The sequence below is a fragment of the Aethalodelphis obliquidens genome, unplaced genomic scaffold, assembly GCF_003676395.1.
Source record: "Aethalodelphis obliquidens isolate GAN/ISIS:26980383/991018 unplaced genomic scaffold, ASM367639v1 scaffold26, whole genome shotgun sequence".
NCBI classification, from domain to species: Eukaryota; Metazoa; Chordata; class Mammalia; order Artiodactyla; family Delphinidae; genus Aethalodelphis; species Aethalodelphis obliquidens.
The window spans coordinates 5,420,179-5,445,072 of record NW_020837970.1 but is presented as its reverse complement, the minus strand read 5'-3'; the positions used below and the strand labels follow the sequence as shown (position 1 = coordinate 5,445,072).

The following is a 24,894-nucleotide window of genomic DNA, read 5'->3' as shown; positions in this document are numbered from 1 at the left end:
TTTGTATCCTGCTACTTTACCCAATTCGTTGATTAGCTCTAGTAGTTTTCTGGTAGCATCTTTAGGATTCTCTATGTATAGTATCATGTCATCCGCAAACAGTGACAGCTTTACTTCTTCTTTTCCGATTTGGATTCCTTTTATTTCCTTTTCTTCTCTGATTGCTGTGGGTAAAACTTGCAAAACTATGTTGAATAAGAGTGGTGAGAGTGGGCAACCTTGTCTTGTTCCTGATCTTAGTAGAAATGGTTTCAGTGTTTCACCACTGTGACTGATGCTGGCTGTGGGTTTGTCATATATGGCCGTTACTATGTTGAGGTAAGTTCCCTCTATGCCTACTTTCTGGAGGGCTTTTATCATAAATGGGTGTTGAGTTTTGTTGAAAGCTTTTTCTGCATCTATTGAGATGATCATGTGGTATCCTTCAATTTGTTAATATGGTGTATCCCATTGATTGATTTGCGTATATTGAAGAATCCATGCATTCCTGGGAGCCATTTCTTGGGGTCCATATTTGATAAATTTCTTCTCAATTTCTGGCACATTTCAGATTTTCTGATTTCATTGACCATAGGTATTACCTTATCATACTCTGTCTAGTTTATATGTAGATTATGTCAATGCCAGATATCCTTATGAGAATAATAATTCTGTCAAATTTTTTTTTCAAACAACTATAAAATCTGCTTTAAGAAGTAATGTTTACCCTGAAGGAATAATCCAAATATTTAAATTGTTCTAAATAACTAAGTAATTGCTATATTGCTTGTGTAACTTAATGAGCCCCCATCAAAGAACATAGAATAGTGCCTCGACATTCACAAATGTGGAAGAGGTTTTTCTATTCCTCATCTCTAGAGACAAAGACTCTTCTTAGTTTAATTCTAGAAATGGCTCAATCTATACATACTCAGTAAAATTTGATCCATAGTTCAACTAAATTCATGGTAAAATAGAGTTTTTAATTGTAAGATTTTTATATTCTTCCTAAAGGGTACAACATTCAGGTATGAAAACACATAAGAGAAGTTGTCTCTGGGTGTGTCTTAAAATAAACTCCTTTTAAGAACAGTATATTTTACTTGAGTGAAATGGAAAAGAGGCTGAGAGATAAAACGTTCTAAACGTGAATTAGTATCTCTGTTTTGGTGTGTCATCACTTCTTTAGTTTTCTCTACCATAGTTATATATGCTAACTTGTTGTCTCAGAATGTGATATTCAGAACATTTGTTTAGTATTTTCATCACATGCAGTCCTTTCTTGCTGAGTCTGAACTCTCTCTGTAATGCCTCATATTTCGTAAGAAGACCTAAGATCATCATAACCTAAAATGGAGTATCAGAGTTTGGATGGAGAGTTTTTCTATGTCAGGCTGATTTATAGCACAAAGGTAGAGAAATGAAGGGAACAATCTTTTTAATCATCTTGCCATATTTAGAGAGCATTATTAATGTAAAAGATGGGGAAAAATGGGCTGCAATTTTTCTTCTAGGCAGAGAGCAGTACTCATTATACATCATCTTAGGTGTAGAAGAGAGGGAGAAGTAACACTCCGCACCCTCTTGGAGTCGACTCACCCCAGATGCAGAGAGGTGCTCAGCCTTCGGCTCCCCAACCTGAGGAGAGGGCTGTTGCTCTGTAGCGTTCCCTTTATAACTTTAGATACAAGAGTCTATGTGAGTTCTCTGTCCACACACCACATCCTCAAAGAATCATCTTCACCCTTCGTAAAAGGGTTGTCTTTTCCCCCGCATTTGCACTCCTTGACGTTACACTCTGATTCCATGGTTTTTGATAGCCACCTAAATCCAATACCTTTTTCACAAAAGAGCCTTTAATATGTTTCTAAGGGAAGTGAATTTGAAGTCTGATGATGCAGATGCAAGTGCAGGAGCCACAACTTAACCAGTGATATCACTTTAGACTTAACCTCTCTGTGCCATATTTTCTCTAATTGTAAATTTCTAATAATAGTACTTGCCCTAATTTTCCATAGTGTTGTTTTGACCATGAAATGAGGCAAGAATGTAAAAATATTTTGTAAGGTTCTGTAGAAGTATATATGTTTTTGTTCTTATCTTCCTATTTTAAAAGTGTTAAAAACATTGTTTAGATTCTCCTACACTTCAAACTCCTTTCGGGCAAATTAGTTATCAGAGAGGCAAAAAGTAAATAGAAATGAAGTCAGCAGCTGTAGGTCATCACAGTACACATGGACTACCCTTTACCTGCTTGGTTCCTCTGAACCTCACTACTTGGAGTGTGGTCTGTGGATCAGAAGCATTGGCATAATCTGGGAGCTTATAGAAATGCCAACCCTTAGGTCCCACCCTAGATTTACAGATTCATAATCTGCATTTTAACAAGAACTCTAGGTGCTTTGTGTACACATTTAAATTCGAGAAGCACAATATGGCATAACATGTGGCACCAGTAGCCTGCAAGGTGATTCTATAGAAATGCAAATCGGAACCACAATGAGGTATCACCTCACCCCAGTCAGAATGGCCATCATCAAAAAGTCTACAAACAATAAATGCTGGAGAGGGTGTGGAGAAAAGGGAATCCTCCTGCACTGTTGGTGGCAATGTAAATTGGTGCAGCCACTATGGAGAACAGTATGGAGGTTCCTCAAAAAACTAAAAATAGAGCTATCGTATGATCCAGCAATCCTACTCCTGGGCATAGGTCCGGAGGAAACTCTAACTCAGAAAGAATCATGCACCCAGTGTTCGTAGCAGCACTATTCACAATAGCCAAGACATGGAAGCAATCTAAATGTCCATCGACAGATGAATGGATAAAGAAGATGTGATATAGATATATAGATATATATATATATATATATATATATACACACACACACACACACACACACACATATGCACACATGTGTGTGTGTATATACACAATGGAATATTACCCAGCCATATAAAGAAAGAAAGAATGCCATTTGCACCAATGTGGATGGGCCTAGAGATTATCATACTAAGTGAAGTAAATCAGACAGAGAAAGGCAAATATCATATGATATCACTTATATGTAGAATCTTAAAAAAATGATACAAATGAACTTATTTACAAAACAGAAATAGACTCACAGACATAGAAAACATACCAAAGGGGAAAGGTGGGGGAGGGATAAATTTGGAATTTGGGATTAACAGATACAGACTACTATATATAAAATAGACAAACAACAAGGATCTACTGTATAGCACAGGGAACTATATTCAATATCTTGTAATAACCTATAATGGGAAAGAATCTCAAAAAGAATATATATATTTATAACTGAATCACTTTGCTGTATACCTGAAACATAAATCAACTATACTTCAATAAAAAATAAAAATTAAAGATGATTCTTTACAGTAATGCAGTAAGCATGTTTTATTTTAATCATTAGGTTTGAAGAATATTAGAAGAAAATATTGCTAGCTCATGAAATCTGTTATTTCATAGATTTTCCCTAAGGTGAGGCTAACAAATAGCTGACAAATAGCTTTTAAAAGACGAGTTAATTTAAGAAATTATAAGTAATAGGGTAAGTGATACTTGAACATGGCAAAAATTAAGAAGGTGGCTCTTGAGTGATTGGCCTTCGGGTAACCTTAGCCTAGAAGCTTGGTGAGATCCAGAGCAGGGTCATAGTAGCTGTGTGGGACCTCTGAGGTGCCTCCAGCCCTGGCCAAGGGTGCACGTAGGAGGTATAGTTCTCGTGTGTTCTGGGCACCCTGTTCAGACTAGGGGTGTTCAGCATCCTCTTCCACTAACCAGATGAGAATACGGACTGAGTACAAGGTCTGGGACCCTTTCTTTATCTCTTTCACTCAGCGGTGTTTTGGGAAGAGCTCAGGCACCAAAATACCCTTTATTTATCTACTGCTTAGAGGAACTTAGATGGAAGATTCTTCGATTTCTTTCACTGTGCCAGCCATTGTCAAATCTGTGAACAGTTTATCCAAGAAAGTTTTCATTCCCCATAACTCAAGTTTCTCTTGGGATCAATTATGGAGTCGAGTTCAATTCCTTACGAGGTCAACTTTTTAAGATTTTCCTATATTTTTTCTTCTCTTTCATTCCTTCAGTAACTTTCAAAATTATAAAAGTAATACAACTAAATTCTTCAGCATTTAGAATGTAGAGGGGGGAAACGCTTCATGAATTACAATGCTGTGCTTGTGCAAGTGCCCTGTGAATTCTCTCTGAACCATTCTAGTGCTGCTAAAATAAACACCTGTGTGGTTCTTCAGTTCATATTCCCATTTTTTTCCTCAGGTCATTTGTACTCCATCTTGACATTACACTCTCTTTCTATGGTCTTTGATTAATACCCGAATCCATCACCTTAGCCAGATTACGTAGTTTACTTGAGAAGGATTTCCTTGCAAATGAAACTCTCTAGCCTGTTGATCAGTGTTTTTGCTCCCCGTGAAAAACCTTCCCAGGAAGAGGAGACTAATATTGCATTTATATCTTCTGGGGAAAAAATGTGAAACATTAAAACGTATTAATAGGAAAAAACTTTTTCAGAGATTTATAAATTGAAGAAGGGTGGTAACTTGCACTATTGTAAACAAAGATATCTATGAAAGTTCTTGAATTGTCTGCATACAAAGCTGAGATAGTTAAACTTGATTTTTAAAATATTACTCAGACTTCTTATTGTCATCCTGTGGACAGTTTCCACATTTTGGCTATTTTTTTTTGTTGTAGTGGAGATACATTCTAAAATAATTTCCTTCCTACAGTTGCTGAGCTTACCTACTTCCTAAATTCTTCCATTTAAAGTAATATACATGAAACAAAATTAGGAGACAAGTAGCAGACTAGGGTAAAACTTCGCATATACACATGACAAAGGCCTAATTTTCTTAATATACACAGAGTTCTGTAAATGATTAAAAAAGAATAACCTAGTACAAAAATGAGAAAGGATATAAACCTGAAGAAAAAATTTTAAATGACCATTAAACATGAAAAAATATTCAATCCATATATCATCAAAACAGGTTGTCATTTTCTTACCTATCAGGTTGACCAAAATTAAAATGTTTGAAAAACCCCAGTGTTAAAGGGTAGGGAAAAAAACATGTTGTTTTGGAATTATGAATTGTGTAATTTTTCTGAAGAGTGATTTGGCAATATTGATCAAAATGTGAAATGCATGTACACTCTGACCATGAAATTTCACAGATACACAGAGAGATATAAAATGATAGTGTTACAGCATTATTTATAATAGCTTGAACTGAAAGCAACCTCTGTCGTCCTTCAGGACAGTTTACAGTGGTACCATTATTTATTGAGCCAGTGGAATAACATTCAGCAGCTTAAAAAAATGTGTTAGATTTATATGAAAAAAGTGGGAAAAACCAAAGTATAGAAGACTGTGAATAATATGACCCCATTTGTATTTTTTTTTTAAAAAAAGAGAGGGGATAAAAGGATGCTAATGTATGTGGGAAGAAAAAGTTCTTTGAAAAGATGTACCAGCAACAGATAGCTGTTAATTCTAGGAAGAATTAGCATCTCCTCCTGTCCCCACTTTCATTCCCATCCCTAATAGTAATGCTCTTCCTGAGTATTAACTGAGGGTCTTCACTTTCCCTAGTGAATGGCTTTTGAGAGAGAAAACAAGTATCGGTGAAGCAGCCAAAGGGTTGGCAACTGAGGGAAAAACAAAGACCCAATATCAGAAATGAAAAGCTTTATGCTAAGAAAAACAAGCCATTCTTTGGCTTGTTTAAGTGGCTCAATTAGCCACTTAAAATAATTCAGATAAACATAATGGTATTTTCCTAAAGAAGAATTTGGTTTGGGTTTCCTGGGTATTTATTCCAATTTCCCATTGCTCCTATAGGGAAAACAAGGTTATTAAATTGTCCTCATTTCCATGGCTGGTTTGAGGGTGGAGGCTTTGGGTTATTGATGTAATCTTCTTTGAAGTGAACTTTTGCCTTCTTGAAATAGACCTAGACGTGCCTGGGTTCCCCCAGTGCCTGGAAGTGCATTTGGACACCAGGATTGAGTTATGAAATAGATCCTACTTTTACACCTCACCTTTTCCAGTTACCTAGCATTTTAAATTTATCCAATAGCATTTTACTTAGTTTCTTTTTTTTAGTACTTTCAGAAAACTATTTAAAATTTTGAGGTACCTCAGTTTTTAACTCAACTGTTCTATATATAAATTTCATTTTAATATTTAATATTTTCCAGTTCCCTGGCCCGCCTGCCCCCGTCCCTGCCCCACCCTTCACCCCCAGGACTGCATCTAGTGTCATAAACTTGTCTTTTATTTTGCCTTTGAGGGCCTCTTACCAGTACTCTGTTTGGGTGTCTGGGGACCATATCTGGAGAAACCCTTTGCCAAGTGACAGCTCTTCTACCAGCTTTCATACACAGTTGAGTAGGAACCATGGAAAAAAAAGTTTTCTCAACTTTATTTCTGCTTTTTGCTGCCACCCAAGTTCTCCCTCTGCAGTTTTTCTTCTAGTCTGAACTCTGTGGTAGTGACGGTGCTCGTTTCTTTCAGATGGAGACTATTTTACCTTTACAAGACACGAACCTGTTGGAGTGTGTGGACAGATCATCCCAGTGAGTGTATCTCCTCACGCCTCGTATTTATTTTCATTTGAACCAGTTCTCTTAAAGATACATAAAACATGGACCTCAGCAATGTGTGTTTTCCATTACTGGGGGAAAAAAAAACTGAGTTCATGTTGTTGACATATCTTTAACAGCCTCCCTGCAAATGCTTATTTGAACAGGTTAATAGGGTTTCAGCTTTGTTACCAGGAGTTGAGTTCTCAAGTCATGGAATTCTCATGATTAAAATAAGCAAAGCAAAGTCTAGTGTATTAATAACCTGCCCTTGGTTATGGATGTCCATTCTGCTTATGGAAAATTAATACTTTGTTATATTTGCTTGTTTATTTTTTAGAACTGTGACTCACCATTTTTCCAGGCATATTGTTTTATATGATCTTTTAATCCCATTCTTTCCCACTGTTTCTTTTCATAAGAATCTAGATAGAAGACTCTACAGAAGACACAGCAGTACAATTAACGTCACAGTCATAATTGAAACCATGCCGGGCTGTTGTGTATCTTGTACAGGGAAATATATGTAGTGCTTAGTGTTTGGATTGGAACATTAAACATTTTTTTTTCTCTCTGTCTCATACACAGCCTTGGCACTATACAAAACATCATCGAATCTGCCAACAGAAGATTCTAGCTAATCGTTCTGGCAAGGGTTTCAGGGAAGGCTCAATTTAAATTCTTACAGTATAGACAAGAAGTTTTCTCTTCTCAAAATATAGGAGAACAATTCAAGATAATCTTTGGCTTTGGAAACCACAGATTTTTGAGGAGTATTAATATATTATTTTAGTGGTCCATAAGCTCTAGGTTACTGTGAGATTTATTAGAGAATGAAAAGGGAAGATGCGAGATTTGGTTTAACTTCTTCTGCTCCTAAACCACCCAGGGAAATCCTACTCAGCTCAGAGCAGGGTTGAGGTCTGTCACCTTAATTGCAGGAACTCAAACCTGCTTTTCCTGCCCTTCCCCAGACTCTTGGAGCTGCAGCTTTCACTGACAGGACAAGAGCCGCTTGTCAGCCAGCTCGGCTCAATTACTGCACTCCAAGATTTATATACTGTAGATGGAATTAAAACATCACTGTGTACTCCCAAGTTTATAAACAACTAAGGGGAAAAGAAATTGGGTGTTTGGTGAAGGCAAGACACTTGTATATTTTTGCAAGCTTGCCCGGGCCAGTGAGAATCTTTCAAGGATGGCAGCTGAGATGCTTCAGGCAGAAACACATTGTGATCAGGGGCTGAAGCCAGGGGACCAGGATTTTTGTTTTCTTTCTTAATGAAATTATCAACGACACCTGATAGTACTGAGGCTCATGCCTGCACTTATAACAATACAAGCTTAATATCCTTTTAAAATCAGTTTAAACCATTTTAGGCTGCAGACTCAGATACTCACATATATTTTTTAGTCTCCATTAGCTTTTTTTTGCAGTGTCAAAGAGACAAACTAAAACTTCTGCATACTCATCAGTAGATGCTCTTTGTTTTTTGTAATCATTTGTTTTGTGACAATACATGTAGGTAAAGAAAAAGGTGCTGCCTGGAAATATACACTGACTTCTAGTTCTTCCACACTGAAGAGCTTTCATACCAGCCTGAAATCCTGGTGTAAAAATCACAAATGCAAGAAAAAGTTTTCATACAGAAGAACTTACTGGAACCAAAGGCTAATTTTAAAAACATATAAAGTAACACCAATGAAAAACCAAAACAAAACAAAGAAAAAACAAAGACTCCCTTTTTACCATGAGATTTCTTTTTGTGAGTAGCTGGAAATAGTAATTTGCTGACCAGAGAGAACAGGAGAGATTTTCACGGTTAATCCTATTCTGTTCTTAATGAAGTAATTAAAAAATCCAAACATCTATACTCTGGTGGGACAAGATTTATGTTGAGGACTAGTCTGAGACATCTGAGAAGTCACAGCTTGAAAACAAAGTAATGGAGGAATATTGTTCATCTATCAACCTGGAGTTTTTGCCTTTCAGTGGAACTTCCCCCTGCTGATGTTTGCCTGGAAAATTGCTCCAGCTCTGTGCTGTGGCAATACAGTAGTTATTAAACCAGCAGAACAAACACCACTCAGCGCGCTCTACATGGGAGCCCTCATCAAGGAGGTAAGAGAAACTGACTTCAGGAGCGGCTCCCACTCTCCTTACAGTTGGGGCCTACTGGAGCATATCCGATTTAACGTGCTTCATCAGCTTTCACAAGCCACGTTTCCTCCAATTCTGTTTTGTTAGGCTGGCTTTCCACCGGGAGTCATCAATATTTTGCCAGGATACGGGCCAACGGCCGGGGCAGCAATAGCTTCTCACGTTGGCATAGACAAGATTGCGTTCACAGGGTCTACTGAGGTAGGTGCCTGAGAAACCATAGCTTGAAGAACAGTTCTGCAAATGAGTAGAGGGCTTAAGAGAAAATTGAAAATGTCACCCATAGGCTGAACACCTAAAGAGCAGTGAATGCCCAAGGTCTCAAGGAGCAGCGTTGGTATCATAGCTAGAAGACTGATGAATGTCAAAGTAAAGGTGTACATTGACTATTTGATGCCACAGATCTCTGAGGTCTTTTGGTATGCCATTTGTGGGACTGAGACCAGTCCCAGAAAAACAAACAAAACCCTATTATATTTTGAAATAAAAGGAACACATATCAGAGGCAAAAACAAACTAACAAACTGTCCCACAAAAGTGTCCCAGAAGCTGGGATTCTGAACACTTTCTTAAATCAAGATCGTAAGATAAGAACTGGAGATCTAGGGACTTCCCTGGTTAAGACTTCACCTTCCAATGCAGGGGGGTGCGGGTTTGATCCCTGGTTGGGGAGCTGAGATCCCACATGCCTCGTGGACATAAAATAGAAGCAGAATTGTAACAAATTCAATAAAGACTTTAAAAATGGTCCACATCAAAAAAATCTTAAAAAAATATATAAAGAACTGGAGATCTAAATTAATCTCTGGTCTTATTATATCACCAAATCCTGTAGATGCAGTTTGCAGCTTACTATGGCCATGAGCCATAAGGGGTGATATAGAGTAGAGGTCAGCAAACTTTTTCTGTAAAAGGCCAGATGGCAAATATTGTAGACTTTGCCGGCAATATGGTCTCTGCTGCAACTATTTAACTCTGCCCCTGGAGCACGAAGTAGCCGTAGGTAATGTATAAGCTGAACAAGGCTCCAGGCCAGCACTTCATGTCCTGTGCTGGCTTTGCTCTGGGGGCAGTCAGCTCTGCTTGCCTGCCTCTTGGCTCAAGCACTACCGAGCCACACAGCTTTCACGAGTTATCAGCCCTTCTGGTCACATGGGGCCGGAAGACACTCTACAGTGGGTGGTGCCGTGATTCAGCTCCTTGTCCGGGCAGGGCAAACTGGGCTCTAGGGCTAGCAAAAGTCCTTATTTGAGTAGCTGAATCAGGCAGATCTGCCACCCTCTGTGTTCCCTGATCAGAGTGTGCCCCCAGTTTGGTTCTGCAGATGAGCAAAGCCACTGGTTGGGATTACTGCTTGGTCACCGCAGGTAGGAATTCAGCCTGCCAAGATCTGTGTGCTGCAAGCCCCTACCCCCTTCACTGTCACAGTCACGTTCCCAGTGCTTGAGCTCCGCAGAGTCCCCTGCGATCCCTGTGGTACGAGATCAGAGTAGTGGCTCCCACAAATTAACTCACAATTCTGGCTTCTCTTTTCCCACTGGAGGAACCAGAGGGTCAAGAGAGATCTCTCCACGTGGTGCTGCAATGGCCTGGGGGAGGGACAATGCGGTCACAGTGTAGGCCGCTTTTCATAACCCTCCTAATGGAGTCTGTCTGGGTCTCTATGGTGCAGGGGAGTGCTTCAGGCTTAACCTTGTGTTCTAGGATTCTCTCAGTGATGTCTTGTTTTTTTTAATAGTTGTTAGTTATGCTTCTCGTGAAGGGGGAAGCAAAGTCTGGAACAACCTATGTTGCCATCTCTGTAACATCAGTCCTCAGTATTTTCACTAGTACCAGGTTGCTTTCATTATTAGGTTTTAAAAGATGTGTTGTAATATGGTAGGCAAGATGCCCTCTTATTTGATTTTTCAGAACCTTTTGGCTATTCTTTCCCATTCTTTCAGATAAAATATCAAATTAGTTTTCCAAGTATCTTACCTTCCTCTACAAAACTCTCATTGGAATTTTGATTGGTGTCATATTACCTGTCTATATTAAATTGAGGGATAAGTGCTCTCTCTAGAAGATTGACTTCTCATCTAGGAACATAATATAAATCTCTTCATTTATTTGTCCTATAATGTTCATCACTGATATCATCATTTACGTGTTAGGCTTTTCTTGATAAATTAATTTCTGGGGATTTAACTTTTTGTTCCAAGGATATTTCAGTTTAAAAACTGAGCACTTTTTTTTTTAAGTCACAGTACCATGTATTGGAAAGTTATATTGAAATGATGACTTAATCTTTCAGGCCAGACAAGAAGTGACATAGTGAATCAATAAGAACATAAGTGCTTGTTGCCAAGTTGCCTGGGTTTAAATCTCTGTTTTGCCATTTAAAAAGTTTTTTAAACTTTTAAAAAGACTTTATTGAAGTATAATTTACACACAGTAAAATGCACCCATTTAAGTACCAAATGTACACAGTCATGTAACCATCACTCAAATTAAGATATAGAATATTTCCATACCCTAAAAAGCTTTGTCATACCTTTGGCCTCAGGCAACCACTGACCCTTTTTATTAATTTTTCTTATTCTATTAGTTCACATAAATGGACTGATACAATATGTACTCTCCTGTGCCTGATTTTTTTTTTTGGTGAGGGGGTTGTTGTTCAGTATTTAACGAATTTTTGATATGATTGGGTTTGAATCTCCCATTTTGATTTTATTTTCTACTTGTCCCATTTGCTTTTTGTTCTTTTTCTCCTCTTTTTCTGCCTTATTTTGGATGAATTTAGTACTCCATTTTATCTTTTATTTTGGATTATTAGCTAAGCCTCTTTTTTATATAAATTTATTTATTTAGTTTTATTTTTGGCTGTGTTGTGTCTTTGTTGCTGTGTGCAGGCTTTTCTCTAGTTGCGGTGAGCGGGTGCCACTCTTTGCTGCAGTGCGCAGGCTTCTCATTGCAGTAACTTCTCTTGTTGTGGAGCACGGGCTCTAGGTGTGTGGGCCTCAGTAGCTGTGGCATGCGGGCTCAGTAGTTGTGGCTCACGGGCTCCAGAGCACAGGCTCAGTAGTTGTGGTGCATAGGCTCAGTAGTTGTGGCTTGTGGGCTCTAGAGTGCAGGCTCAGTAGTTGTGGCTCACAGGCTTAGTTGCTTTGCGGCATGTGGGATCTCCCCGGACCAGGGCTCGAACCTGTGTCGCCTGCATTGGCAGACGGATTCCCAATCACTGCGCCACCAGGGGTGCCCCAGCTAAGCCTCTTTTTAAAGTGCTTGCTTTAGTAATTACAACATGCATCTTAATCACAGTCTATTATTTAAAAGTATTATGTTACTTCATATATAATGTAATAACAATACAACAGAATTCTTATATTTCTCATTCCATCCTTCATGCTACTGTTGTTCTATAATTCACTACTGATATATGTTATATAGCCCATAGTACATTGCTACACTTTTTGTTTTAAAAATTCAACTATCTTTTCAAAAAATTTTTTAAATGAGAAAACAAAATTATTTTACATTTACTCACATACTTGCCTTTTCTGACCCTCTTCTTTTTTTTGGGGGGGTTTTTTTGGTCCATGTTTCTTTCTGATATCATTTTCCTTCTATATAAAGATCTTTCTTTAGCATTTCTTATAGTGCCGGTCCGTTAGTGAAAAATTCTCTCAGCTTCTGTTTGTCTGAAAATGTCTTTATTTTGTTTTCATTTTTTATGACTTTTTCCTGAATATAAAATTCTGATTCAACAGTTTTTATTTTATTTTACTTTCAACACTTGAAAGATGTCATTCTGTTTTTTTATGACTTGCTCTGTTTCTGATAAGAAGTTAGCAGTCATTCTTATCTTTGTTTTACTGTATATAACTTTTTTTCTCTGGGGGCTTTAAAAATGTTTTCTTTTTACTGATTTTCAACAATTTGATTATGATGTGCTTCTGTGTAGTTTTCTTTGTTTTTCTTCCCATTTGAGGTTCATTGGAAATTCTTGGATCTATGAGTTTATATTTTCATCAAATTTGGAAAACTTTGGCAGTTATTTTTCAAATATATATGCTTTTTTCATGTCTGTTAATTTTTGAAAGAATGCTGAACATTGTGACCATTACCTTATTGAACATGTGGATTTTGTTTTCTTTCTTTAAAGAGTGCTGGACTTTCTTCTGTAAAGTGGTTAAGTCGCTTGCAGTACAGCTTGACCCTTCTGACACTTAATTTTAAGCTTTGTTAAGTACTAGCTTATCTTTTACTAAGATACTAAACTTTATTAAGATTACTAAGTTGGGATCCTTCTGGAGTTTCTGCTGAATGTTCTCAGTGTTCAGCTAGGTCTTTCCACTCTGGCTAGTCAGAACTCAAATGTTCCCAACTCTATATGAGCTCTGGGGATTATTCAGCATACAAATTACCTGGTCTTTGTTCTTTATCCAGTCTTGTGGAGTTTCACCATATGTATACCCAGTTTAGCCTTCAGCCAAAGACTTGGTGGGACCCCCATAAGGTTTCTTGACTGCACTGTCTCCCTCTGGTACTAAGCCCCTCACATTTTAACCACCTTATTCTCTCTAAACTCTGATCTATTTCATCAATTCAGTGAGACCACCGTGTTCTACTTTGGTCTCCCCATCCCATGCTGCAATCTAGAAAGTCTTTTGGCAGAAAGGTCTTCCCTTGTTTGTTTCTTTTATCTCTAGAATCACAGTCCCATACTGCCTGATATCTCATTTAAAGAAAGCAATTTCTTGTACCTTTCTAGTTTACCATGAGAGGGCAAGTCCAGTGACAGTTTTTGACAAATAGACTGCCAGTTATTCCTACAGCCAAAATGGGTTTATTCAGAATCAGTAAAGAATTGCAGCTTGGGGTCTGCAACCATGGCAAACCACATGCAAGTCCTTCCACAGCAAGGAGAGGACTCTTAAAGAAGGGAAAGGGAAATTCGAGGGCTACAGTAAACAGAGTCCATTGGAGAAATTGACAGTTTGAAGTATAGTGGCTTTTCATTGGCTGAGGTTGTGACAGTCTCCTCTAATTGGATGAGCTCTTGCCAGGCAAGAAGAGGAAGTCTTTCTTTTTCCTGTTAGGCTCTACTCTTGTCATAGGTGTTAGAGCTCCCCTTTCTGGTCTCCCAACTCTATCTTTTTTTTTTTATTTATTTATTTATTTATTTATTTATTTTTTTCTCCCAACTCTATCTTAATTGAGGTTTCTGTTTATTAATTTTTACACTTCCCCCTTTTGATCAAGAGCTTTCTCTGAAAGCATTGCTGATCAAGAGTCCAGTTTTCTGGTTTCAGCAGCTTTTTGTCTCTCAATGCCCGGAAGGACCTTGGGTGTAGTTTCCCATGTCAGAGGGAAAGTACACAGATTGAAAACCTATTGAGGTCGCATTCTAGTAACAAGGAGGGATAGGAGGGAGAACTCTCAGGCACTTTTTGTGTAAAATCCATGTGTTATCAAGATCGTAGACATAGGAGATCTTCTGAAGTGTTATGTCATCATTAAAGGTCTGGCAGGCAAGCTTCCAACAGGACTGGTCCAGATTATCTTGAGAAAGCTATCTCATCAGGTGTTGTCTGCTTCAATTCTAGAAAATTTTTACTTTCAGGACCCCAGATGATGTGCAGGTCCAGTCAGGGTTTGGTGCTTTCTTTTAGTGTATCACGTGAATCCAAAAGTCTATTTCCTGGAGTTCAGTGGCACAGGGGTTGGTTAGCACTACCAGATAGGGGATCTTTCCAGCAAGGTTGGAGAAAGTCTTTCTGGAGGTCTTTTCCAATTAGATAAAATCTCCAGGGTGTAAGGTGTGATGCTGAACGTCTTTGTCTCCCAAGAGCACACTGTAAAAAAGATTGCTCTAACAAAACATGGTTATTTTTAAGAGAAGCAATTAGGCCTTTGCAATATTGCAGTATCTCTCTTATCAGTGAGTCAAAAGGGGCAGGAGCCAAGTTCATTGGGTATTCTATGACTGTTTCAAAGTATGAGAGTTTATGAGTTCCAAAAGGGATGGACCTAAGATTTAGAAGGACCTATGGCAATGCTTTTGGCCAAGGTGTTTTTAGGGACTCTACAAATTTGCCGTTTGAGTCTTAATAATATCATTAGTGCATTTGACTAAACTAGAGGGTTAACAGTGGTACACATGGTGAAAGCGTTGTAAAACTGGCCAAACAGTGCACAGTTGTCAAAGTACTGACTAGTAAGATGAGTTCCTTGATCACTATGAAGTTCAAGAGGAGTTACCCAGGTAGGGATAATCTTTTTCAAAGGGACTTCAGCCACAGAAGAGGCAGTAGCCTGTCTGCAAGAGATGCCTTCAGCCCAGTGTGAAAACAGACAGACCAGGACTAAAACATATTTATATTCATGAGACAGAGGAAGTTGTATGAAATGCTTTTTCCGGACCTCAAATGGTTATTAGGCAGTGTGAAATGTCCGGGAGCAGTGCAAACAGGCTTCTCTGGGTTATATTTCAGACGCGTGGGATAAGTGAGGTAGGAACTTCTTGCAGCCTTCTTAATGTTTCTTCACCAATATTGATTCATGAATGCTATCATTATGTCAGTAGACCAATGGTTTAATGTATGTACAGTGGTTAGAATTGGGAATTCTAGAATCACTGCTAGGACTGAGTTGTTATTTGGTCCAAACCAGAGCTTTCTCTTTTTGTCAAACCAAGAATTGTTGAACTTCCAGTCTTGTTTTTCCTTCTCTGAGGCCAATTGTGTTCGGCTTCTCTAACCAGTTTTTCTAAGTTATAATTTGGGGAAATATCTCTTTGGACCATGCCAGAGGTTTGGCTGTTGTTGGTTCCTTTAAGGACAGCATTCCTTGTGGAAATGTCAACAAGGTGATTTCTTTTAGCTTCCAGAAAGTCAACTTTAGAATCTTAATAATAGCTAAAGCAGCAGATGAAAGTATTGCATCTAGCAATTCCTGAATATAAGGGCCATTTTAAATTTTATTTCCACTACAAGTAAGGAAGCCATACTGCTTCCACAACATTCCAAAAGTATGAGCTACTCTGAAAGCACATCTACTATCAGTGGCACTTTTGTCCTTGGCTGAAGTACAAGCCTGTGTAAGAGCACATAATTCAGCCTGTTACGCCAAAGTAGCCATAAGTAAAGATGCTGCTTCAACAACATTAAAAGGAGTTGTAATAGCATGTCCAGCACAGTATTTGTCATTGTCACTTTTTAAATAGAAACCATCAGTGAACCATGAGAAATCAGTGTTACCCAAAGCATTTTCCTGCAGATCATCTCAAGGAGTCGCGAGGTGATCTATCAGCGTTAAGCAGTCATGAGGGACTTCATCAGTGACAGAGGGGAGAAGAGTAGCAGGGTTACCGTCACTCTGTAAAAGAGTGATGTGAGGAGCAGTTAACAAAAAGACTTCAGAGGAGGTGAGGCAGCTGACTGAGAATTGTTGAATATGATGAGAATTCAGGTGAGCTTTTACTGCATGAGGTACAAAAATGGTTAAAGGGGATCCCATAATAGTTTTCTTGGTGGCTTTCACCAAACGGGCAGTGGCAGTAATGAATTTTTCTCCTGTTTTGGGAGAAAGAAATTCTGGCATGATACTTCCCTAAGAAGTCTTAGCTAAAAATGGATAGGGGTGGAGGAACTAAGGAGAAAAGAGTATGTATTTCTCAAAGGGTCTAAACAAAAGGGTATAGGTTCAAAGACAGGAACCTCTTGTGGTTCAGTAGAGATCCCTGATATTTGAACTGTTCAGTACTCCAAGGCAGGGGCTGCTTTATAGTAGCAGAGTTGAGCACCGGGTGTGTTGGCTTTGGTGTCAGTTAGGACTGGAGGAGATTCAGCCCCAATCTGGAGAAACATTTCCCTAAGGTGGTTAAGAGGGAGCATTGGGAAGATCCCCTGTAGTTCCTCAGAGCCACTTCCTTGAGGACTGGGAGAGCAATGGAAAAACTGGTTAGAGGCCTCAAGGTGCCGGAAGTGCTCGAATTTATAACAATCTCTTTTCCAGTGTCCCGGCTGTTTTGCAAAGATAGCAGAAACTTAGGAGCGTTTTGGTTTCATTTAGGGACCTTCATTTGCTGGAGTTGAAGATTAAGAATTTTGTTGGTCTTCCTTTTAGGTGACTGCTCTGGAGTGCGAGAGAGCTGGTTTACCAGATTACCTAAATCTGAAGTGGACATAATTTCCCATTCCATCCTGGTCCTTTTTACCAGAAGGGAAAGGTCCCGGTTCAGCCTATTGATAAACATAAAATTAGAGGCTCCCCAGGTGGGATCAACATTTGAAGGAAGACCAGAATTTTCCTTAACAATCTGGAGTTAATTATAATAGTCATGAACAGATTCATCAGATTTGCGTGCAAGCTTGAATTTTGTCCCAGTCAACAGGCTTTGGAAAAGTCCTAGGAATTGCTTGATGAAGTTGTCTAGCAGTTGCCTGAGCCTGATCACATAACTTAGCGGGCTGGTCTCTAGCTTTAATTCTAGAGACCTTTCAGGATTTTCCCAATTAGCAGCTTTCATTCCAATGCTGGGCCTAGCCTTCACCAGCAAGCATATGAACTAGCAGAGATGAATCAGAGAAACCAGGTTGATAAGTTTTGTTTTGTGTATCCCTTAACTACTTATTGTGGATATAGATGATTTTACTACTTTTGTCTTTTAATTTTCCTACTAGCTTTATAAGTGGTTGATCTGCTCTCTTTATCATATATTTGCCTTTACCAATGAGGTTTTTCCCTCTCATACTTTTCATATTTCCAATTGTGGCCTTTTCTTTTCTGCTTAGAGAAGTCCCTTTAACATTTCTTATAAAGCCTGTTTTGTGCCACTGAACACTTTTAGCTTTTACTTGTCGGTAAGACTCTTGATCTCCCCTTCAACTATGAATGATAGTCTTGCTGGGTATTCTTGGTTTTTTCCTTTCATCATTTTAAACATATCATGCTACTCCCTTCTGGCCTGCAGAGTTTGTGCTGAAAAGTCAGCTCATAGCCTTACGGGAATTCCCTTGTATATAACTAGTTGTTTTTCCTTTGCTGTTTTTAATATTCTCTCTTTATCTTCAATTTTTGTCATTTTAATTACAATGTGCCTTGGTATGTTCCTCTTTTCATTAACCCTGTATGGGACTCTCTGTGCTTCCTTTCCCAGGTTAGGGGAGTTTTCAGCTATTATGTCTTCAAATATGTTCTCTGCCCCTTTCTCTCTTTATTTTTCTGGGACCACCGGCACATTTGATGTTGTCCCAGAGGGCTCTTAAACTGTCCTTATTTTTAAAAAGTCTTTTTTCTTTTTTTGCTTGGGTGATATCCCCTCCTCTGTCTTCTAGTTCACTGATCTGTTCCTCTGTATCATACAATCTACTGTTGATGCCTTCCAGTGTATTTTTTATTTCAGTTATTGTATTCTTCAGCTCTGTTTGGTTCTTCTTTATATTTTCTAACTCTTTGTCAAAATTCTCATTGTATTCATCTATTCTTCTTCTAAGTTCTTTGAGCATCTTTATGATTATTACCTTGAACTCTTTATTGGGTAGATTGCTTACCTCCAGTTCACTTAGTTCTTCTGGTGTTTTATCTTGTTCTTTCATTTGGAACATATTCCTTTGTCACCTCATTTTGCCTAATTTTCTATTTTTATTTCTATGTATTTGGTATGTTGGTTATGTTTCCTGATCTTGGCAAAGTGGCCTTATGTAGGAGACATCCTATGGGACCCAGCAGCACATTCCCCTTTGTTCAGCAGAGCTACCTGCCCTAGGGGGCCCTCTTTGTGGGTTTTGTGGGCCCTTCTGTTGTGGCGAGCTGACTACTGCTAGCCTACTTGTAGGCATGGCTGCCCCCTGGCCTGGTTGGTTGATAGGCTCTGCCTAATGTGGCGGCTGCTGGCTGCTGGTGGGCAGGGTGAGGTCCTGGCATAACTGGCTACGCAGGGCCTGGGATTTGTGGTCCTGGTGCTGGCCCATTGGTGGGCAGGACTGGGTCACAGGGCACCTTGCTGCAGAGCTTCAGAGGTTCTGGGGCTAGTGCTGGGCCACTGGTGGGCAGAGCTGGGTCCCAGGGGAGGGGGTGGCAGGTTGCAGGGGCAGGAGTCTCGGAGCTAGTGTCAGCCTGCTGGTGAGTGGTCTGGGTCTTGACCAGTGCTGGGTGTGGCTGGGCCCAAGGGATCCCAGAGCTGGTACCCACCCACTGGTGCATGAGGCTGGGTCCTGGGGCTAGTGCCAGCCCACTGATGGATTGGGCCAGTCCCGACAGCTGGCTGCAAGGTCCTGGGGGCCTGGGGCTAGTGCTGGCCCATTGGTGGGTATCGCAGGGCCCTGGGTCCTCTGGTGGCTGGGGCCAGTTCCAGGGCATCTTGGGGCTCAGGGTGTCCTATGGCAACAGCCCTGCTAGTAGGTGGGACTGTGTCCCTGCACCACTATGTGCTAGGACTGGGGTGTCCCAGGACTGGTGGTTACTGGTTGGTGGGCAGGGCCAGGTCTTGGTGCTAATAAGCTAGAGGGTGAATTCCAAAATGGCAGTTGCCAATAGCAGTGCCCTCGTGGTAGAATGAGCTCCCCAAAATGGTTGTTGCCAGCGTTGGTGTCCCCAGCGTGAGCCCCAGTTGCCCCCTTCCTCTCTGGTAGGCTCTCTAAGATCAGCAGGTGGGTATGACCCAGGCTCCTTTCAAATTACTGCTGCTGCCTTTGGTCTCAGAACATGTGTTGTGTGTGCCCTTTAAGAGTGGAGTTTCTATTTCCCACAGCTCTTTGGGTCTCCTGAAAGTAAGCTCTGTTAATGTTTGGAAGCATCAAATTACCAATTGAAATAGGTGTTCCATTCAGTTTGGGAAATTTTAGAGCTGTGTAAGTTTGAGGATTTCAAAAGTTTCCTATAATCACCATTGATATTCTAAATTGCCTTTGGTTAGGTAGGTGTCAGGTAGGTCACCGATTCTCATAGTTTATCATTGTCTCAAATTGAATATATTATACTCAATGAGGTTACAAATTTATATACTTCTGTTGATACAACTAAAGTCTTAAGAATACAACCCTAACGATGTTTGGATTTAAAAGTCATTGGTTTCTTCAGTGTAGAATATTTTTAAAGTATTTTAATCCCATAAATGACTAATTTCTAATCTTTTAAAAAAATTATTTTAATTTTATTTATTATACAAATGATAACATTTCTATGCAAGATTTGCCTATAAAACACTAATTTCTAATCTTTTGGGGTGAGATAATTTGCTTATCAGTTTAGTGGTGATTTTTTAGCATTAATTTGAAGATTACAGTTTCTGGTCAAACATACCGATTTTGGGGTGGTGCATTCTCTTTGGAGTCTATCCTTTAGTCATTCTTCTCACTACCCCTTGTAGCATCTGATGTGTAGTCAGCATGAATTATAAGTATTTGTTAGGTACACGAAGGAGGAAAGACTGAATTTGAGAAATAAAAACTTAATCTCAGAGCTAGAAGGTGATATATCAGTGGAACACTTTCTTCAAAATGTCAATAATAGCTTAGGGTTTAATGTTTTTTACTTTGTAGCTATATAATTATGAACCACTTAATTCTGTACAAAATTTGCTTAATAGTAAGCACACATTTCTCAGGGTTGTGAGAATTAAATGCACAATGAGTTTTATAAGTTGTAAGCAACAAGCAAATGTTAGTTTGTAATACGTCATTAGCATTCTAAAAAATGAGAGAGCTCTGTGAGTTGGATGATCTGTCAAGGCTTCAAGAGAAAGAGGGATTTGATACAGGTTTTGTAAGATATGGGTAAGTAGAGTGAATGGAGAAGAAGTAGAATTAGTCAACAATTAGAGGCTGGAGTGTACAGAAAGTCTTAGTGGAGTAGAATAGGGATAGGGAAAGGGTTGGAGAGAAAGGTTGGGAGGCAGATGAACTAGAAAGTAATATTCTGCAAATCAAGCCATTGAAAATAATTCTCAGTTTAAAAATTGAGGCCAGATAGTAGAAGACCTTTCAGACAAAGACATCCCATGGAAACTATACACCAGTATCCTTTATGAATATAGGTGCAAGAATCCTCAACAAAATACTAGCAAACAGAAATCAGCAACTTAAAGGATTATATACCATGGCCAAGTGGGATTTATCCCAGGAATGGAAGGTTAGTTTAATACCCAAAAAATCAGTCAATGTAATATTCCATATGGATAGAATAAAGGACAAAACCACACCATCATCTCCATAGACATGGAAAAAAGCATTTGACAAAATCAAACACCACACAGAAACATACAGAAATAATATTCCTAATTCCCAAAAAGTGGAAACAATCAAGATAGCCATCAAATGGTGAGTTGATAAGCAAAATGTGGGTGTATCCATATCCATACAGTGGAATATTATTCAGTCACAGAAAAGAAGGAAGTACCAATAGAGGCCGACATGGGTGAACCTTAAAAACATGCTGAATGAAAGAAGCCAGTCACAAAAGGCCACATGTCGTGCGATCCTATTTCTATGAAGTCTCAAGGATAGGCAGATCTATAGACAGAAAGTAGATTAGTAGTTTCCAGGGGCAGGAAAAAGGGGAGAATGGGGAATGACTACTAATAGATATGAAATGTTCTGGAATTAGATACTAGTAATCATTGAGATGATTGCACAATTGTCTGAATATACTAAAATTGAATTTTAAAGTTCAAAAGGTAGATTTTATGGTATATGAATTATATCTCAATAAAGCTGTTAAAAATGGATGTTTTTAAAGAAGAATATAAGGCTTAAAATTGTGGATATTAATAGCCAACATCGATTGAGCACTTACTGTATGCCAGGTACCTGCTAAGTGCTTTGCATATATCATCTCACTACATCTTTACAGTAGCTCTAGGAGATACACAGTTGAGCAAGTGTGGCTAGGAGAGGTTAAATTACCTGCCCCTAGTCACGTGCTGGTAAGTTGTGGGTCTAAGAATCATACCCAGAGCTTATACTTCAAATGACAGTGCTATGCTGCTAAGGGGCTGTACTCGGTACCATAGAAGGAGGGAGCCATTAAAATCAGGAATGACATATCAAAGGGGACACTTAGGAAGGATAATATCAGTGGAACGTATTCTGTTCAAAGTATGGTCAAACGTATGTAATTCTGAAAGGTCATAGACACTATGCTAGCTCAACTTTTTTTCCTTTTTTCTAAAATTTACTTTAAAATCGCATCTTTAGCCTCTTGAAATCTTATTCGATACATTATAGGGCTTCCAGTGGATGATCTCTGGCATAGAACTTACAATTTTAAACCTAAGCTGTCTTGTCCACTCCGCAAATATTTATTGAGCACTTACTAAATATCAGCTACAATGTTAGACCTTAGAGAAATTGTGCAATTCAGTCTAACCCAGTGATAGTCTGCAAATATGTAACTAGTATAGTGTGGTGTGTATGGGAGCATGGAGAAAGAGAAGAATAATTCTGCACCATTTCTCTTAATACTTCCTTATTGAAGATGCCTTCTAAGACCAAGGCTAGAACTAAAATTCTTTTGCTCAACATGGTTTTCAAATGTATCTATATCTGTGCATTAAGGAGAAATATAATTTATTCAAGATGCTTAAATTCAAACGAAAAGCTATTTCATTCAAAGGTAACACCATTTAAGAAAAAGATAATTCTACATCTTAATTCCACAGTTGTTAATACTCACAACTGTGGAAAATATAGGTCTATCTTCCTTTTCTCTTTGGAGAAAATGAAATTATGGTGGTATGGTATGGGAGCCAAAGTACGAAAAGGACTTGTGGGAAAGGAACCCCAGCTGTGGGGACCCTTGTGAGTAATGTATTGCTTGATATTGGTGAAGAATCATCAAACACTGGTATCTTTCAATTCTCAGAATCATTTCCCATGCCTGATAGTCCAGCACTTTCAAAAGGCTTGATACATATTTTGCTGGAATGTAAAATGGGATGTTAGGTTTCACTGTTGCCTCAATAGCAAATGCAGTTTTTGTTTTTTGCATTTTAGTCAGCTCTGCTTTTAACAGGCATTTTAACTCCAGAGCTGTAGATTTTATACTAATTCAGTATATCCTTAAAATCTCTTCTAAAGTGAAAAGCCTAATAGAGATGGGGGAAAAATAGCCCTAAGAATCTATATCACAACAGATGGGACTTGTTGAGGAGTTAGTGGGTGTCTGATTTCCTCGTGCCCCGAACACTTGGTAGAGTGATCTAGTGCTGGACACCAGATGTTCAGTCAGTGACTGCTAAACACATAATTCCAGTGTTCTGGTGGAAGTATTTTTATATTTAAGGGACACACAAGTGTGCAAAAGCTAGGAAAAATATTAGGTTTTCCCGTATACCCATTTTCCGTAAATCATCTTTCTAATGCTCAGATTATATTACTCTCACCTACATTCAGGCCAAGTTAATTTCCATCTACAAAACTCTCCAGTGGTTTATGATAAGCAAAGGTAATAACTGAGCCGAAGGGTTAACAATCAGTCTGATCCATCTCACGATCAACAAAGACCTCCTCACAGAATTTTATATTAGGGAGTTTAGAGCTTTAATGTAGTTCACCTTGAGTTTATTTCTTTCAATCCTTTATTTAGAGTCTCTTAAAGAAAAATAAAGTACTCCTCATGGCTCTGCTAAAATGAAAGCTTGAAAGAATGCTGCATCACACTACCTCTAAAAAAGCTAGAGGAAGGTATTTTTTCAGTAAGAAATGCCAAGCATAGTCTTCAAATCATACTAAAAGCAATCAAGATCAAATATCAGATCTAGATGAGAAAACTAGACATAATTTAAACCTCTCTCGTGGTAGTGTGCATTTGTTCACAGTACGTGTTAATATGTAATCTTTCCCACCCTCAGATTCTGTCTGTAGATAAGGGATGACTGTACCTGACTCATCGAGTGGGAGGAGGAAGTAAGCTAGTGTATCTAAAGTATTCAGCACAGGGCCTGGCCCTTAGCAAAGTGTCAATAAATAGTAGCTGTTACTGTTTTCTATTTATTGTTAAATGAGATTTGTATAACAATGTAGTCTTGGGAAAATGTGGTGTAATATAGAAGGGGGCTGGTTTCAGCCAAGCTTGGATCAGATCCCAGCTCTCTTTGGCATATTATTTAGTCTTTCTGATCTCTCATTTCTTCATCTATTAAGAGGGGTTATGAAGAACTGCTTACATGTTTACTTGTGGATTAATGGAGATAGTGTATTTGAAAGTTCCAGTCCTATTGCTGTCACATTGTAAGAATTCAGTGAATATTAGTTGAATCTCTGATTGATTCTAGTTGAATCTATTTGCAAAGGATATGTCTGTCGAAAACTAATTCCTGCTTTCCTCTAGAAATTTTACTTTCCTTTTGTTTTATGACTTTTATAAATATTTTACAAATACTTTTGTCTTCTAATAAATGTTTATTTTTGTTTTGTTTTGCTTTTCTATTTCACTTTTTTGGAAGATTGCCTGGGTGCTTGCTTGAATAAACTGATTTTTAATTTTTTTTTTTTGGCTGCATTGGGTCCTCATTGTTGTGCATGGGCTTTCTCTGGTTGTGGTGAGTGGGGCTACTCTTCCTTGCAGTGCAAGGGCTTCTCATTGTGGTGGCCTTTCGTTGCGGAGCATGGGCTCTAGACGCATGGGCTTCAGTAGTTGCGGCACGTGGGCTCAGTAGATGCGGCACGTGGGCCCTAGGGCACGTGAGCTTCAGTAGTTGCAGCACACGGGCTCAGTAGTTGTGGCTTGAGGGCTCTAGAGCACAGGCTCAGTATTGTGGCTCACGGGCTGAGTTGCTCCGTGGCATGTGGGATCTTCCCGGACCAGGGATTGAACCCGTGTCCCCTGCATTGGCAGATGGATTCTTAACCACTGCAATGCCAGGGAAGTCCCCACAGTTCTGTGACTTTGCACATGTCATTTCTTCTGACAAAAATGGCCACCCTTCCCTTGTCTACCCAATGAGATCTTAGCTCAACGATTTTGTTCTGTCTGTGCAGATAACTGAGAACTGGTCAATTTCTATAATGAGTATGATGCTTTATTCTTATTTAGATTGATGATCTCAAATTTTACCACCCTTTTACTTCCAATAATTTCCTTTATTGGCTTCTAATCTGTTCTTTGTTTTCACCACCTTTTGCTTTCCCTTAAGTTT

General features: G+C 39.0%; 1 protein-coding gene across 1 annotated transcript in view; it reads left to right on the top strand.

Annotated features, from left to right (window-relative positions):
* ALDH1A2 (aldehyde dehydrogenase 1 family member A2) overlaps positions 1 to 24,894 on the top strand; it is a 333,819-nt gene that overhangs the window by 285,745 nt on the left and 23,180 nt on the right. The window contains exons 9-11 of the mRNA XM_027123141.1: positions 6,543 to 6,604; positions 8,604 to 8,732; positions 8,859 to 8,972. Coding sequence (XP_026978942.1) covers positions 6,543 to 6,604; positions 8,604 to 8,732; positions 8,859 to 8,972 — 305 coding nt within the window. The remainder of the gene's footprint in view (positions 1 to 6,542; positions 6,605 to 8,603; positions 8,733 to 8,858; positions 8,973 to 24,894) is intronic.